The 18,922-nt window shown below is 36.2% G+C and overlaps 1 protein-coding gene across 2 annotated transcripts in view; it reads left to right on the top strand.

The window, feature by feature from the left end:
- The first annotated feature begins 495 nt into the window (after positions 1 to 495).
- The window catches only part of SPINK5 (serine peptidase inhibitor Kazal type 5), a 66,128-nt gene continuing 47,701 nt past the window's right edge, over positions 496 to 18,922 (top strand). For both annotated transcript variants that reach the window (XM_084778811.1, XM_084778810.1), the window contains exons 1-5: positions 496 to 638; positions 1,768 to 1,793; positions 5,997 to 6,121; positions 7,786 to 7,858; positions 18,760 to 18,887. In XM_084778811.1, the coding sequence (XP_084634937.1) occupies positions 584 to 638; positions 1,768 to 1,793; positions 5,997 to 6,121; positions 7,786 to 7,858; positions 18,760 to 18,887 (407 nt within the window). In that variant the 5' untranslated portion in view covers positions 496 to 583. The remainder of the gene's footprint in view (positions 639 to 1,767; positions 1,794 to 5,996; positions 6,122 to 7,785; positions 7,859 to 18,759; positions 18,888 to 18,922) is intronic.

The following is an 18,922-nucleotide window of genomic DNA, read 5'->3' as shown; positions in this document are numbered from 1 at the left end:
TATTTTCAGAATGTTTTATACGCTTACCTGTTTATGCAGTGAAAAGAATGTCAACTTTGTAGTCACAATGTGGCAACTAACTAAGCCACACACTTCAGAATATCTGTGAATATCTCATTACTCACAAGTTTTCCCGGATGTGGAAATCTTCTTTTCTGATTGGTAGGACAACCAATCTGCCTACTTTTCCCTGCCCCTCTCACTTAGGAAGAGAGGTCAATTAGAGAGAAGCACGTTTGGCTAGTAGGTAGCATACTCGGTATCACAGAGGAACTCACATAGGATTAGAAATTATCAGCTGTAGGTAGGGTCCTTTCTCTAGCCTTCTGGGGATGGGTATCATGAATTATTGTTTTAGAAATAGATATTGTCTGCTGAAATCTGGTACCTTGTCAGGATCTCACAAGATGGAAACTAAGCTGATTGTCTTCTAAGGAGTCTAGCTTGAGCCTGAACAACTGGTTCTGAGTATGTGTCACCAGTTTGTATAAAAGTGAGCTGCACCTCACGAGTTCAGTCTTAGATCACCAGCTGAGCAATGCTCAGAGCAGACCTGTAGTGACTGACATCATCTCTCTTCAGCATGAAGGTGGCCTCGGTGCCAATGCTTCTGACCCTGGCTCTGTATCTCACACAAGGTGAGCAATTTACATACAACCAAAATCTCTTGCTCTTAAAGCCTGGGGAAAAGACTTTTCTCCCACAACTCCACGTAGAAAGTGTGTGTCTGTGTGTGTCTGTGTGTCTGTGTGTATGTGTGTCTGTGTGTATGTGTTGATCCATCTTTAAAAACAGAAAGGGGTTTAAAAGCAATTGAACTTTTATCTCTGAGAAGTACAATTGTATACTAGTTCTAAAAAGTCAATAGATTATTTTGTATTTTCCCTTCACCAAGCATAGAGTGTTTACTACTTATATATAGGAGTCACTTACAATTGGCATGTTGATAATACATGTATAAATGAATATAAAAATAAATTAATGAAATATAAAAATAAATTATATTGATTGTTCCTGATTTGCAACAACATCACCTTATATGTTTATTTTATCTTAATATTCTTAAATATCTAAATATCTTACATTTCTAGAAAATGAATTAAAATATTGTACCTGAAGGATGAAGTACTTTTGTGAGAGCTAGAAAATAAATTTTCTAGTTTTGTGTTTGATTGTTGAGGTGACATGGACTACATGGATTTACCATGTCTGAAAAGTGCATTTTAAAACACAGAACCTCAAATATAAAGCTTTTGAGATCACTATATACAAATGATGCCCAGTTTCAAAAAATAAATATATAGGTATAAGAAAGAAAGTTTTTTTTAAAAAGTATAATAGTCTATGATTTTCATTAATCTTAATTTCAGGGAGATCTTTGATATTTGCATCTGAAATAAGGAAGTAGACACACTACCGAATGTTTAAAGCTATATTCAATTTAGTATGATGTATTTGGCATATACACTATGCTATTATCTATTAAGGGAAAATGAGATGTCTTACTCTGCAGTGAGTTTTGGGGGAAGCAGATCATCTGGTAGGAGTAGGAACCATGCCCGTATTATTTGACAAGGTAGATGAACCTTGCTAAGTGATTGGGCCTTGGTGACTGTCTCCTGGTACACTGCCCTCACTTGATTTGACATCATAAATCTTAATACATTCAAGATAATTTGTTGTTTTAAAATCCATTGTGAGTAAAGCAATAATATGCCTGTCTTAAGTAAATCTCTCTTAACTATGGTCTCTGCATTTTTGTCCCAGATGCTGCCAGTGGGAAAGAGATTCAGGTCAGTCGTGCTTTTTCTTATTGAATTCATTCCAATTCCATAAACAAAAATTATTTGTGGCCAACACATTCATGTTAATAACCCAGACAGAATACTGACAGGCATTAATAGCTTCTGTTAAAAACAAAGAAACAAGACTTTATAGACCAAATATGAGTAATTTTTTTAAGTATTTCTCTCTCTCTCTCTCTCTCTCTCTCTCTCTCTCTCTCTCTCTCTCTCTCTCTCTCTCTCTCTCTCTCTCTCTCTCTCTCTCTCTCTCTCTCTCTCTCTCTCTCTCTCTGTCTCAACATATTATTACTAAAATAGTGCTTTAAAACACCACAGAGAAACATAAAATACAAACTAAAAATTACTATTGTTCCACTCAGCAGCCGAAAAAGCCAGGACATCTATTTTCTGGTAATTACTATACAAAGAAAAATGTGTCTGTAGACAGTACATAGTATACACACACACACACACACACACACACACACACACACACACACACACACACTTAAATAAATTTCTAATCTTATTTTGAAGTGACAGAACATTCTAAAGTAAACAGAAGACATGAAACCCATGCCTATCTGAAGTGTTATTTTTTTGTGGCTGTTAATAAAGGAATAAATAGGCAAATTACATAAATATATGACACATTAAATAATAGTGCCAGGAAGAAAAAGAATAAGATGCAGAATATTGCAGGAGCTAAAGGTGGTCTCCATTTCTAAATGGGATAAGCACTGAGTTTCATATATATTTATACACTCACACAGACACACAGACACACCACACACGTGCGCGCGCGCGCACACACACACACACACACACACACACACACACACACACACACGAAGGATAATTGAAAAGGCCATGTCTTCGTCATGTACATATTTTATTTTGCCCACAGGCTGCTATATGTACAATTTAAAATAATATTTAATACGTAAAAAATTTGCAGCATCTTCTTTTTTTTCTCCTTTATTAATTTATTCTTGTTACATCTCAATGGTTATCCCATCCCTTGTATCCTCCCATTCTTCCCTCCCTCCCATTTTCCCCTTATTCCCCTCCCCTATGACTGTTCCTGAGGGGGATCACCTCCCCCTGTATATATTCATAGGGTATCAAGTCTCTTCTTGGTAACCTGCTGTTGCAGCATCTTCTAAAGGCTATGAACATTATTAGATAAAGAAATGAAGTAGCTTTTCAGCCAAGCTTCTTTAAAAGATGTTAAAGAATTTTCTTAGTGTATTTTATTGTAACTTTAAAAAAAGCTCTGTTATGTAAATATTCTAGAGTATTTTGCCATAGCTTCTATTATTTAACCCAATTTTGACTAATGAATGATAATTCAAGGGAATATAGTAGAGTCTCGGCTTTAGAGAAATGGACACATGTAGAAATCTCAGACCACAGGCAGTGGCTCAAAATTTTGCACTGAATTTCTTTCATATTGTTAAATTCTATTGTACCAAAAATTTTCTTGAATAACACAAGTTTAGGTACTTTGTTTTATTGGCATGAGAGACAAGACAGACCCAAGAAAATAGTCATCACTCTAGAAAGGTTTCCAGAGTAATTTTGGATATTGTCCCCCAAAAGAAGGTGAATCATGAATGTTTGTTCATCTTCAGAAAATCCACTAGCTGCAGGTCTTCCTAGCACTGTAGCATCCTGTTGAATGTTTTAAACATGAGCCAGAACACCATGGACTAGCAACTGTTGCCACCAGATAGGATCTTACATTTAGGCTGAAATTTGTTACTACAGGGGGGTCATTAGAAAGACCAAAGAAAATTGTTAGCACTCTAATACAAAAATGGGAACAGCGTCAGCTCCTATTGAAAGGTATGTGGATGGACAGAAGACAACAGCAGGGCCTCATCCAGGGGGCTAAGGAGTACTTGGCCTGATCAAAGCAAGGAGAGCAACCATCTGAAGCAAAAGCAAGTTGTCAACTTGGGGTTATACTGAAGAGAGACTCTTTTCCCATGTCTCTGGGGGACAATGTCTCAGTCTAGATCTGTGTCTGTGTCAGCCTCCTGTATTTTGGTAATTTCAGGGGCACTCCATATTCCCCAAAGAGAAGCACATCTAATGCTTTTATTTTGTGTGGTCTTTCACCGCATCTCAGGAAGCTATGCCAGTTTATTTAAACCTCAGAAAAACGCCAGTGACCTATGTCTGAACACACTGAGTGCTGTAAGCAGGTTTTTAAACTCACCCTCTAAATAATTGGTGCATATTTGGCTTTTGTTTGTTGTTTTTAAACTGGATCTCTTAAGGAATTACATATAATTGTGAAATTATGGAATTCAACTGTGACATTACTGAGTCTAGTCAACATTGCTCTGGATTGATGTTACCCTTTTATAATTTAACTATTAAAATGATTCAGTTTAATTCTACTATTATCATGACTCGTGTTTCTAAACACATTGTCCAATATCTATTTCACAAGGACTATACTATTTATCACAAAAATCCTAGACTAGTTAACCTCTCTGTTAGAAGGTTTTGAAAGCTCTGTAGAACCATTTATATTTAGAACCATTTAATATGTAACCATTACTTACATTAATCTAGGAAGTAAGTTTCTAAATTGGCAAAAACATCAAAGAACAAGACACCAGATCTCAAGATGGCCAGCTGGCAGTGTGTTACCTTAAACTGCTACTTCTTCTCTCTGACCGATCACTGGACAGTGAGAACAAAGACGTTTTAGCAAATTACCCTTAGCATAATTTCCATGCAAAGGCCCGGCCCCTGGTACTCCTTTTTACTCCTCACTAATTATTCTGTAGATAGCTCCAACTTCCAGATATATTTAAGCAGATGGATTTGATATAATGATACTCATTAGTCTGTGAGAGCTACTCAAACCAGCATCTTTCCACTTCTTTACTAATGCATTATGGTATTAAATTTAACATTGATCTCATAATGAATGATTGTTGACAGACTGAATTATATAGCTTTTTAAAGAGTCCACACACTTCTATGGTCTAATCCTTGGGAGAGGTGTATTTGATATTTGGAACAAAAGCTTTATTACTTATCTTCTGATCGAAGCATCCAGAAATGGGATTTGGTTTTTTGGCAAGATCAAAAGAAAGCATTGACCTTAGATTTGGCAGGATTGATCGAAGGGCCTAGTAAACTTTTCTCACTTGGGAGTGAAGATACCATTTTGAATCCTTGCCCTCTTTGACAGCACAGATGCACTGTTGACCTTCAGATGCACTTCAGTCCCAGGAAAGGCAGAGTGATGCAGAGAGCTGGATGCCAGTAAAGCATGCTGAGCATAGGAATAAAAACACAGATTCTTTTCACTTCAGAGACTGCTCCACTATCCTTTCCTATTGATTATAATATTTAAAATGCTCTTCACACCCCCTTTTTACACTTCATAAATGGGGGGGGGGTCACTGGCATTTACCAAAATGAAGTGCAAATCTAGAAGATAATAATATATCTTGTGGGATGTCGCACAGATAATAGCAGTACTAGAGCCTGTGCCAAAGGTTAAACTGGAATTTAAAGTGCCTTCACCTGTCCTGAGCCTTGGAGAAAAAGTCCTACATCTTCAACTTCATTAGCTCCGAAGGAAGTCAGCCTCTGATATAAGGCCAATGGTGTGCCAAAGGATCTGGAATTTGTCCGGGGAAGGGATCATTAGACAAACGTTTTCCAAATATGACTGAGCATTTTCAAAAATTAATAGCTGCTGATATTGCTATGAGAGTGTATGTCAGGGCCCCTGGGCAGCGCCCAGTGCTCATCCACCTACTCTCAGACCTCCAGCAATTCCCTCTCACTCTAGGAGCTGTGACTATTATTTCACTGCCGGGTAATATTTAGTGTATCAGCTTAGTATTTCGGTGTTGCTGTTATATCAACGGTCACCATAACAACAGTAATAAAGGAAGAGATTTTACTTATTGAGTAAGCATTTATAACATGTCAAGGGTTCTTTGAGGTCACTAGTGTCACCCTAGAAGATCAGCAAGGATCCTTTGTCGCCGTTCTCTATTCTGTTTAATCAATTCCATTGGATAAGTTCTTGTTAGGTGAGCTTACTATCTCTAAAAGGCAAGCCAGAGTCATTAGTTTTGGGTTGTTTGAACTGACTGAACAGCTTCTTTACATGGGCATAGTGCTATTTGTTCTCTTTGAGGAAGTGCTTAAATGATACAACTGTATCCTTTCCAGGACTCGTGCAGTGAATTTCGAGCACTGATGAAAGATGGGAAGCTATTTTGTTCCCAAGGCAACAAACCTGAGCGCCTCAGTGACATCTATTTCCAAAATAAGTGCAGCATGTGCAAAACAATACTGTGAGTAAAATCCTTCTCCTTCCTTACATTCAAACGACAAGCTGCTCTCTGAAACAATGAGGGAGGGCATTTTTTACTTTCTCTTTCAGTTCATTTTTTTCTAAACCTAAACGAGTTAATACACAAGCTGAGAAGGCCATTGTGACACCTCCCATCAGATGAAACTTGATTATTTGCCACCCACTTAGAAAGACTTTTAATGGGATTTCAAAGGCCTTTCATAGAGCCAGCACTCTGAAGTCCTGTGGGGATATGGTTCCACTCTGTGCTTCCTGCTTCTAAGATAAAAAGAACTTAAGAAAGTCAAATTCCGTGGGCCTGTTAAGACTTGACTCTGCTGTAGCTGAGAGGCAGAGAAGATTCCAGAAGAAGAAACCAGACTTGCCTGGTGGCTTGCCAGACAGCAGAGAGATTTATGCAGAATGCATTTAGACTCCTTAAGGTGCCAGGGGAGAGTCTGCTGGGATTACATGAGGGTGCGGTGGACTAAAGATTTGACTGCAGCTTTCACTGCCCTGCTCAGAAGTAGTATACTGGAAATTTACCAGGATGTCACTCAGTGTTTCAGCATCTGTCCAGTGCTCCTTAACTTGATTTCTTTCTCATAGGTGACAAGCAGAACACAGTAGAAGGTTTGAGTTATCAATTCTAAATCCTCAAACACAGAAGGTTTTGGATATTTCCTCTAGTGTTAGGAATTAATCCTGTTAATCCTGGGACTTCTCAAATGCTAGCAAGGACTGTTCCCCTGACATACACCTGTGGGCTTCTAATATGTTATTTTAAACAGGGGCCCCATCCTCAGTTTCTGAATATTGTCAAGACTTTAACACTGACCAAGATAAGGTTAAACTTATCCATTTAAAGCAATTATCCTTTAATTGGGTTTTCAAAAGTCAGGATTGTATATGTCAAGGTTTTAATGTGACATATCCAATAATATTGATATAATGAAGAACTCAAAGTGTGTTTTGTGTCTACTGAAGAGACAGAAGGACCGAGAAAAGTGATGAGGCAAGACCTTGGTTGAGGAGAGCCCATGCGTGTAGAATAACATTTTCTCACTCCTTGGAACCAGGAAATGTTTGATTTACAACAAACAGTCTTCCTTGTCATATATGTGGAGTCAAACCGAGGAATAGAGTAGTAGTATGGATAAATAATTTTAAATAAGAAGAAAATGCTGTAAAACTTACAAGATAGTTTATTACTAGAGTTGCTTGTTTAATTGTTTTTTTTAACCTGTGTAATAAAGTAGTTGGCTTAACTGGGAAGAAGGGGACTACAGAGTATGAGATAGTCACCTTTCCACTAATAATGGGCTGTCTAATTCAGTGTTAAGTAGTCTTTTAAATGTTGCAAATAATGACATAGACAGTGTTTAGAGCAGCAAGATACTCATCTTGCTGCAGGAGGTATTCAAGGTCAGCTATGTGCTTAACCAGCAGGGTTCTTGCCTCTTCTAGTCCATATTTGAGACTTTTTTTCCAGCATTGTGTGGATAGCTGTACAAGCTCCCTCATCTAAAGGACTTTTTTCCCTCTGACATGTCAGACTAGGCTCAGGAAAAACAGCCAAAGTGACCTTTATCGCCTCCGTTTTTATTCCTAAAAGTTGGCAAGCAGTTTTAACTTCAAATTATATTATTCCTTTCTCTTGCTCAGAGAACACGAAGTAACGTCCAAAATGAGCAGGAAGCATTTGTCAAGAGCCACCAGGGCCACAGCCCCAGCAAAGGTGAGACTATCTAGAGTCAACCAATTGTGTTTGCTTCCGAGATGATGCTGGACTCTGTTTAGAATTATCTGTTTGTTTCCTAATTACCTGTTGTGAAGCCAAGCACTTAGAAGGGAGGGAATGTGACTTAGTCCAAGGGTGGGCTAAGTATCTGGAACAGCTTGTCCGTAGGCCCAACCCATGACCCAACTCTGAAAACACTGTCAGGTGCTGAGAGGTGGAGCACACCAGATGGTGTGAGTTTCCTGGGACTATTTCTCTTACCTCCTGTCTGTCTGGTTTCTGTAAGAACCTTTCTTGGACCACAGAGATAATGACACACTTCAGAACTTGGACTGTCTGTGTGATTTGGGCAATCTGTATATTTCTGGGTGTCATTATTTTAGCAACTACTTTTATAAAAGCTAGCCATGATGTTTAACACAGGTATTTAGTCGGCAGGCACTGGATGCATTCTCTTTACCTGTTTTCCCCCTGATTTATTCCTTCTGATTTCTCTTGCATAACACCTGGAATGTTCAGGGTGAGATTCAAGTTAATATTTTGCATGAGTTAAGTGTCTACTGGTTAAAAGAATAATGACTCATAAAATAAGGGAAGGGGGTTGGCCACTGGACAGATAGGGAGCATCACACGACCATTTCACTGAATCAATGTATTTTATTATTTTAAAAAATCCAAAAACAAAAATTTTGAATAACTAGAAATTAAATTAAAACATGTCCATATTGATAGAAACATCTGTCTTACAAAAATCTCACAATTTTAGTTGACAACTAACCAGCTAGCCTGACAACCACATCACCTCCAGTTCCCCTATGTTGCTTTTTCTTTAATTTTTCTTTTCCTCCTCCTATGGTCCTGACATATAATTAAAATGATCAGTCAAGGTAGACACACCCTAATTACTCGTATCATCCATGGTCTAGCCCAGCTACCATCTCCCTTGGCAATACAGCCCAGGAATGTCTGAGAACTTCAGCCTCCGCAAGAAACAGAGTTAACTAAATTCTTCTCCTGGGCTCAGTCTCACTTTTAACAGTACCAGGCCAGGCACTCAGCCAGCCAATGCCTGCAGTTCCTTTGTCTATAATTAAAGGGACTACTGTTTAAGCTAGGAAGGCTGGAAGGCTTTGGTTGTCACTTTAAAAGCCAAGTTTCTCTTTGGAGACAAGGCCACTCTGAGATACCTTTTCTTCTGTTCTTTCTGTTTTCCTGATTAAAACTCCAATGTCAACCAACAATCCCAAAAATATAAAACACAAGTAAATGACAAAAAAACCCCAAAAATATAGTCACACACACACACACACACACACACACACACACACACACACACACACACACACTAATATTAACAAATCTGTTTGACTTGTGTGTTTATAGATGTAAATTGAAATTTACTAAATTTTGAGTGGGAAGCTTAAGATTAGAAAATGATTGAATTCTGTTATTTTTCTTAGCTTGATGATTAGGCTTGCAAATAAGAGCGACCTGCATTTTCAAAGCAGACATATCAGCCACTACAAACCACACAAAGCAAGATTTCAAAATTTTATTACAATCAAAGTCAGACAAAGTGGAGTAAATGTAAACCTTAGGAGAGAATAACACACACACATCTGGTATATTGTATACTATGTACAGCTTTAAAACTCCGAATGGTGAAGGATATGAGTTTAATATATAGGAAGAATATGAATAAAAGTTTTCTGAGTGTATACAGTTGCTCTGCTGAGCACAAAAATAATTGAAGTAGTCATTTAAAATGTGTATAAAATACTCAAATAATCATGTTAGGATTTTAACAGAAAGAATAAAATCGAACAAGCAGTTTAGCTACAAATAAATTATATTTTTAAATAGAAATTTTAGTATGTGGGGACCTACTTAAAAAATATAAATAGAGGGTTACAAAAGAAAATTAGTTCTTGAATTATAAAGGAATAACATAGTGGAAACAAGGAGAAAACTGCTTCAAAAATGGGAATGCTTACAGGCTGTCAGGGATAAGAGAAGTGTAATCGGAATGCCAGTATAAAAACAAAACAAAAAAAATAAGGAAAAATATTCTTGGAAGTACTGAGACATAAAATGTCTCATAAAAGTCCTCTGACTTTCAGATGTGCACATGAATTCACACACATCTTCACACACAATATATATCACATCTCAGACACAGAAAGACAATAATAAATAAGCACACAAACAAATAAATAAATAGTCAAAGCAGGTCTAAGTCAGTTGAAACTGGAGTCAGAAGACTCAAAGAGAGGCTAGAGAGATGGATCAGTGATTCCATTCCCAGCACCCACATAGTGGTTCACAGCATCTGTAACTTCATTTCCAGGGGACCTGATATTCTTTCTTGGCCCTATGGGTACCAGGCATGCACATGATTCATAGATATACATGCAGGCAAAACATCCATTCACGTACAATAAAATAAAACTATCTCCAGAGAAGTAGAAAGCTAATCAAAGACAAGTCCAGATGCAGGAGACTCTGTTGGGTATTAACTAACAGGGAAAAAAATCCCCATCTTCTACAGACACTCAGAAAAGAGAGGACCAGTTCCCACCTCGTTCTGCCAGGTCAGCATTATTTGAAACAATATCCAGAAGAGATCATAATCAGGAAGCTATTGACGTGTTAAATGGGAACCAGAAACCATAACAAAATTGTAGCAAGTGTAAGCCACAAATTTAGAAAGACCAAAACAATCAGCAATAAGAAACTAGATGAAAACTCAAAGTTCACATTATGACAACAACAAACCTTATTAGTCTCCCATACCATAGTGGTAGAACTGAACACAAAACCATGTGACAGACATTGAAAGGGGCTTAGCAAAATCCAGTAACTGAGATAATAACTGTGTGTAAGTAAAGGTTCCCAGATGGGGGACAACTATAAAAAGAGATGGCGTTATATTTAGAAATCAAAGAATAGCTTGTCCTTAAAATTAATGAGAGATAAGAGTGGTTTATTCTTAATATTTTAATCAACATTAAGCTGGAACTTCTAGTCATGATTAAACAAATTTATTTAAGCAAATGCACAGTCATTGTCAATGAAAAACAAATCCATACTTTCAAAATTATAGTATGATACATGTGCATGTAAATCACGAAGTTACCACAGAGGGAAAACCACTAGGACTAGTGAGTGGGTCTAGAATTGTGTCAATGTAGTTCTCAATTGTAAAAGCCAACTGAACATCTATGCACTATCAATGAATAATTCAGCAATGAAGTAATTGATTATACTCAACTATAACATAAAATGTGTGAAAGTAAGTGTGTGGAGTGTACTACGGAACATTGCAGAGAGAAATGGAATACTTAAGCACAGTCACGTACTATGTGGATTCAGGAACTACACTGATCTACAAGATTATAAAAGAGCTGAATCCATTGTCTAGGGACCTCACAGTCCCCCTAGCACTGCACCTCAGTATTGTATTTGCATTTGTAGTGATACTGGTATAAACAAGTCTACGACACCATCAGTCATGATAAAGGTGAACTGTGTGCACTTGTGTGGACTTCACCACCCTTGTTAGATAAGTGTTGTTAGTTCACATGCTGAATATGCTTTCCTTTTCATAATTATCTTAGGGATACTTGTACTTACAAAAACAGTTTAGTGTAAAAGAGTGACATGTGACAGAAGCCGCAGACTCACACATTTAATTCATTGTGATTCTTGATTGTATCAGCTTATTTACTTGTTTTAATCTTCTGTCAAAAAGTGTGTGTGTGTGTGTGTGTGTGTGTGTGTGTGTGTGTGTGTGTGTGTGTGTGTGTGTGTGTGTTATGGTTTAACATAGGTGAGTAGCAAGCCATACATACTTATCTGTGGTCACACTCTGATGCTTTTACAATGATAAAAATCACCCAAATGATGTATTTCTCAGTATATGACTCCATAATTAAGTGATACGTTGCTATGAAGGTTGAAGGTGAGATAACTCATTCTCATTATTTGAAAAAGTCAATATTGTCATGATATCAGTTTTTTTCAAAAATAATCTACAAATTCAACATCTATCATGTCAAATATAGCCATGGTTATTTTAACATGGACATTTTCCAGTTGATACAGGAAGTCATATGAAAGGATTGAAGCATTTAACACATATATTCAAATTTAATTATAAAGCTATAGTGTCAAACAACACAAGGTTAGTCAATATCACAGACTGAAACTTTGTATTGATACCTTTATGATAAAATGATGTGCTCAACATGTGAACTCATGGATAGAAGGATGGAATGTACATAATTAAGAAGTGGGATAGAAAGTCATATCCCATTCTCCACTCAACTGTGGAGAATGTTCTGTGCCTCATATTTGACCATGTCCCCTGGAGGGGGAGACCTGGTGGCACTCAGAGGAAGGACAGCAGGTTACCAAGAAGAGACTTGATACCCTATGAACATATACAGGGGGAGGTAATCCCCCTCAGGAACAGTCATAGGGGAGGGGAATAAGGGGAAAATGGGAGGGAGGGAAGAATGGGAGGATACAAGGGATGGGATAACCATTGAGATGTAACAAGAATAAATTAATAAAATAAAAAAAATAAAAAAATCAGTGGGATAGATTTCTCCCTCTCTTTTGTTTCACTTCAATCATAAATTTAACACAGAACTCTAAATGTAATCCTGGGAACCAAGTGAATGAAAAAAAATTATGTCAGACATATGACATGCATGCTTACAATTGCCCTTTAGTAGTTCAAAACTTAAATCAATCTAAGGCATAAATGTTCAGAGGTGACCTGATAAATAATTAAACCATATGAATTATATAGAGTAAAAGTTGATAACAGTAAGGAGTATAACACAAATGAACCTTTAAAATATTTTGTAAAGTTAAAGAAGTTAGAATCAAACAATAACATTCATGATTCTATTTGTAGGAAACTTTCTGAAATGGCAAATGTTGTCTAAAACAGGGTATGAGTGATAGGGTTTTATAATGGGCCTAGGGAATTCCTGAGGTCAATGGAAATAGTTACAATTCTGTAAATTTATTTAAAAATTGTGTTATACAGTTGAGTGAATTTTATGGTATATAAATAATACCTCAATAAAGATATATTTTTCATTCTTGTAGTAGTTTATAAATTATTATGTCACACAAAGTGTTCTGCAAATTGAGAAAATTCCATTGTAAAACTATTTAGTCTTAGTAATTGTAGGGAGATTATCACAGATTAATATATAATCGAATAAGATTTATTTATGTATTCATATGTTGTTTACTTAATCATTATTACTCTTTGATATTTGTGTAGTTATACATTCATTTTAGTTTTCATATGTATTGGCATATAGATTCAATATGCCTTCATTATATTTCAACCTTAATTTTTTATATTTATTTCCTATTATACTTCCATATTTTTCATCTGTTCATACTAGAAATACCAATTCTTCATTAGTGTTCTTTATTGTTTATTCCTTCAACGGCATTCATTGATGCTTTATCTCTGTTCCTCTTTAACTTAATATTTTGTTTTCAGACAATTATATTTTTTTCAGACAATTACTATTTTTCCAAAAACTGTAAGTTATCATATGAAATAATATATTTTCAACCATATACGAGGTTTTGCTTTGTTCTTTCTTACCTTTTCCCTAATAGTTCTTCCTACTCAAACTTTACCTTCTACCTTTATGTCATTAGTACCATTATCATGACTTCATGTTATACATTTTTGGACTTTCCTTTTCTATCCTTTATGCTGTCTCAATTGTCTCCCACATCTTCTTTCTACTTTCATCACACACAGATACACAGAGACATACCAATTAAGACAAACACACAGAGACACACACACCTACATAGAGACAAATGCAGACACACACACACACACAGATACACACAACATACAGACATATATGCAGGCAGACATACACATGCACAGACACATACATACACAGAGACACACACAGACACAGACATGCACACAAACATACCTACACCCAGAGAGATGCAAACACATAGAGATATACACCGACACACTGACAAATATATATACACAGAGAAACATACACAGATACATACATATACACACATACAACTGCATATATATAGACCTACACACACAGAGGGACATACACACACACACACACACACACACACACACACACACACAGCATTTAACATACACACAACACTTAATATAATGGTTCCTAGTTGCATTCTAATTTTTTTGTCAATGTGATTATCTCATTCTTACGGCTTAATAAAATTGCGTTCTGTTTGTTTACTACATTTTCTTTACCTACTCATATGTTGATAAACACCTAGGATGATTCCATTTCTTAACTACTGTGAATTGTGCTACAATAATCATGGCTGTACAAGTATTCGCATTATATGTTGAGCTGCAGTCCTTCAGGTATATGAGCACGAGTAGTTGTAGCTGGGTCTATATGGTACCCTATTTTTAGTTTTTAGCGAAACCTACACCATGAATTCCATAATAGTTGCATCAATTTACATTCCACCAGTAATGTAAAAAATGTTCCTCTAATTTTGCTAGAATTTGTTGACAGACAAGTATATATAAAATATTAGTGATCAACTGTCTCAGGAACTTACCTCAGGCATTTCATTTTGCCATTAACTAAATAGTCCATAATTTTCTTTACTTCAAAGTAATATAGGCCTTCATTATTTCACTATATAGTAATATAGCACTTCATTATTTTACTACTATAGTAATGTACTATATTTCATTATTTTACTTTCATAGAATGTTTTTATATAAGGTTTAAACTTTAATAAAATTTGGTTAGAAAATACGGACCATATGATATTGTCTACTTAAGAATTATTGACATTTCTTTGTGATCTAAAGTAGAATTTACTTCGGTAATTGCTTCATATGTTACATAATGGATTTGTTTCTGATATATATTTTTCTTCAAAAATTCACAAGACTAATCATTTAATTTTTTGTAATAAATAGTTTTTCTTAGTCTTTGTTAAAGTCTATCATTCTACTTATTGGTTTATATAAAGTTATTAGCTATTGTGAATTATTTGGGAGAATAGGGAACTATGTTAGGTGAGTGTACACATATTTCTCTCCTAATTCTGTTTTATACAATGATCTAATTCATCACTAATGATACGCACCGACTGTGGCTTACTTTCTAAGTATTAAGATTGTTGCATCACCAGGGAACAGTGGTTCATACCTATTATCCCAGCACCCAGGAAGGTAAAGGCAGGCAAATCTTTGTGAGTTCAAGGCTAGCCTGGTCTACAAAGGGAGTCCAGGACAGCCAACACTACACAGTGAAGTCTTGTCTCAAAAACCTAAAATTAAAATGGAGTATCTACTCTCTGTCTATTCCTATTTACCTGCATATCTTTCTTACCTTAATTTTAAATATTTGTATACCTTACTCATTTTTATATCTTTATTTATCTTTTTTATTTACCTAATTTTGCAAAAGAAACATGAAACTGATTTATGTGTTTGATTTTTATAATAGATATCCTAATGAATCAGCCTGCCAGCAAAACCCTTTTTATAATTTTAGTTTTTATTGAACTCAGTCTTTGTATATATAATGCATTCTCTCACCTCCACCCATTCCTTTCTCTCTCACCTCCACCCACACCATTGTCTCTCACCCATGTTTACCTCCACTTCCTCACATTTCTACACTTTTGCTGTTTAGTAACACACTGAGTTTGGCCAGTCAACCTTTTCATTTTTCCTCTAGGTCATTATGGGGTTTGATGTTACTTTTAAATGACTCGATCACTGTGTCTTTTATTTTGTAGGTTTATTCATTTGTCTTCTCTGTTATATCTGCTATTGTACAACTTGGTTTTGTCATCTTAATTATTATCTTTAGTTTTAAAAATTATTTTCAAAATAGTTTATTGTTTTCAATTTTCCACTGGTGGTTATTCAAATGTAACATACTCACCTTTGATGTTATTAGCATTGCCACTAAGCCAAAATCCATACATTCAAATATTTACAATTATAGCTAATATTTGTCTCTATTACTGAGGTCTGTCTTCATTCATACTGTAAACTTTTTTTTTCAGTTTATATTCTGAAACTATGCTACATTTCCACAATTTAGAGATTAACTACATTTTAGCTTTCTGTTGTTATGGCTGTTTCTTTCTTTCATTTTATCATGGAAACTATGAATTTTCCTTACTTAGTCAGACATTTGTGCTTCTTTCTCTTATTTTGTGAAATTACTATTCTTTGTTTTCCTTTGGCTTCTATGTTTTAAAGTTTCCAATGCTATCTCCTTTTAAGATGTTCATTTGACCTGAACCTCCAGTTCAAAATTCATTATCTATTTGTACCCATCTCACTTTTATTATTTATACCGTTATATTTGTTACAATTTACATATTTGTCCTAAGTATGAACATCCTATCATATACTGTGAATGAATTCTAATATCTTGTTTCATATTGAAGGTATCTTTTATTTTTCAGAAGAATATTCACACTTTTGAGAAATTATTCTTCTCTTCATCCTGACAGTTTCCTCTTATGTTGATTCATGTTTTTCAGAAGATAGTATTTTTTTTTGTTGTTTTAGTTCTGAGATATGCACATATTTTAAATGTTAAATTCCACAGAAGTCCTGGCCTTTTTCCTCCTTCAATGAGTTAACTCGTGTTCAAGATCAAGCTTCTGGTGACTGGATCGCCAGGACAAGGAATGTGGGCAAGAGCTGAAAGTTCTAGAACCTAGCTCTGCTTCCTGCCTTTCTTCCAGGTCAGGATCCATCTGTGAGCTCTTAATCACCAGCATTAAGAAGAGGTGTTTTCTGTAGGTTGTGTCATCATCCCTGGAGTCTGGAGGACAAGGAGGTGGCATCGTAAATGCCTGCACCTGTTCAGTCACCTCCCAGTTAGTCCCTTGATTCATCCTGCCATTCCCCAGTCAACACCTGTGACCTAGTATGCTGCCTTTGGTCTTTGAGGTGAAGGGCAATAGCCATTCATTATTGTTCATTTTGATCCACAATTTCCTAGGGATATCGCTACACCTTCTAAAGAAAGACAGCAGCTCACCTGCTTTTTCTTTATGTCACAACCACACTTTTTTTTTCTCCTGCTGCTTGAAAAGCACCATGTAGCTACCAGAAATTTTTTAGCATTCCATCTCTTTTCAAAAGTCTGATGGTTGACTCCTTCTCACTAACACCAGTTCACCACAAGACTGTCTTGGCAGAAAGATGTTTCCAGCACATTGATATTTTAGTGAAGTGCATTACAGTGAAGTGTCGCAGTCTTCGGCTTATTTCTGTTGCTCTAATCATGATCTAGAACTTGTGTATGATTGATCTTCCTGTTAGCACATAGGCATTTTAGCACAGTATTCTAGCTCTGTTTACAATGCCATATTGCATAATAGAAGACTGCCCTATGTCTTATAAATACATTGTGAATCTCTGGGATAAACAAAAATTATAAATGAGTGAAATAACATGTTACTTTATTTGCATTCTGTAAATTCTTCTGAAATACATGGTAGAGGTGATTGGACAATGGTGTAGTTTTTCTTACCACTTTAATCCTTTTCTCTCTAGAACAGTTCTCCAGTCTAGCCCTTTGACTGATAAATTTACTGTATAGTTCCATATGGTCTATTCTTTTTTATGCTTGTGACATACTAAGTCATTACTGGCACATACATATGTTCTGCATACACTGCTGAAATATTTTAAAGCCACCAAACTTTGATTTTCAATGTGATATTGAAAAGAGAGGCACCAGTTAAATGTGTTTGGTTTTAGATGGAAGTTAAACTCCAATTACTCTCTACATATTCTTTGTTTGCTTATGTCACAATAATTATTGCCAAATCATGTTTCATAAGTGCTTCTTTAATCCTTACTGTGAATTGAAATGTGGACTGGGTGTGAATTCCCATTTTTCATATGAAGAAAGTGAGGTTCAGAGAGGTGAAGTGAGTGGGCAGCAGGTCCCAGGTTCCAACACTGATTTCAGTTACTGTTGGAAATAGCTGTTTTCTCACAATACAGGTTAAATATATGTCATGCTATTACAGCAATGACCTGGAGACTAGTGCCATCGTCCTTAAAAAATAGTTAACCCTCTTGTCCTGGTTGTCAGTAGAGAAGACATTTTTATGTTCATTGATGTTTTGCCTGCATGTGTATCTATGTGAAGGAGTCAGAAATGTAATGGAATTGAACGCGAATCCCCTGGAAGAGCAGCCAGTGCTCTTAACTGCCAATCCATCTCTCCAGCCTGAGAAAATAACAGCAATATCACAAACCATTTTGTGTTCTGACTGTTTTAATGACTGCACCTACATTTGCAACTTAAATATCCCTGTGGCATCAGTAGTTAGTGAAATCAAACCCATTTTGCAACTAGGACATTTCTGTATAGATAGATTAAATTACCTGCTCAAGTCACACAGTGGGAGCAGTAAAATTAGGAGCCTGGAAATCTGGCTTAATCGCTGTCCTAATGTATCATAATGAAACATTTTTTATAGTTCATAATTCACAGGGAGTTTCTTTGTCTATTATCAGCTGGGGCACATGATCGTTCTACGACCACTGCAGGCAGAATCTCGCTGAGACAGTGTGCTTAATTTCATTAAGGAAGTCTCAGCCCAGCTCACCCTGACAGCAGGTGGTCCAAACCATAACCAAATCTTTTCTTTTCAGATCTAAACCTACCTCTGCCTTCAGACTGCCTTCAGACCACATTTCATTGCCCATGATTTTTATTAGCTCACCAATCCCTACATTTATTTTTCCTGCAGTGAATTATATTCTGGGTTTGAAATACTAACCCTTTTATTTTTCTTATGGGGTATTCTGATTTTTCAGCGTTCTTTGGTTCTATCTTGTGCAGTTGAATTGTGAAGATTTCAAGCAAGAAGGGAACTCTGGGGATTTCGTGTGTACCTCTGAGGCCTCTGCAGTGTGTGGCACAGATGGGAGAACATACCGCAGCAGATGTGAGCTGTGTGCTGAGAACAAGTGAGTGCCCTATAAAAGCAGACATGGTGCTGCGG

Source organism: Acomys minous (assembly GCF_964271855.1).
Source record: "Acomys minous genome assembly, chromosome: 4".
Lineage (NCBI taxonomy): Eukaryota > Metazoa > Chordata > Mammalia > Rodentia > Muridae > Acomys > Acomys minous.
This window is presented reverse-complemented; position numbering and strand designations above follow the sequence as displayed.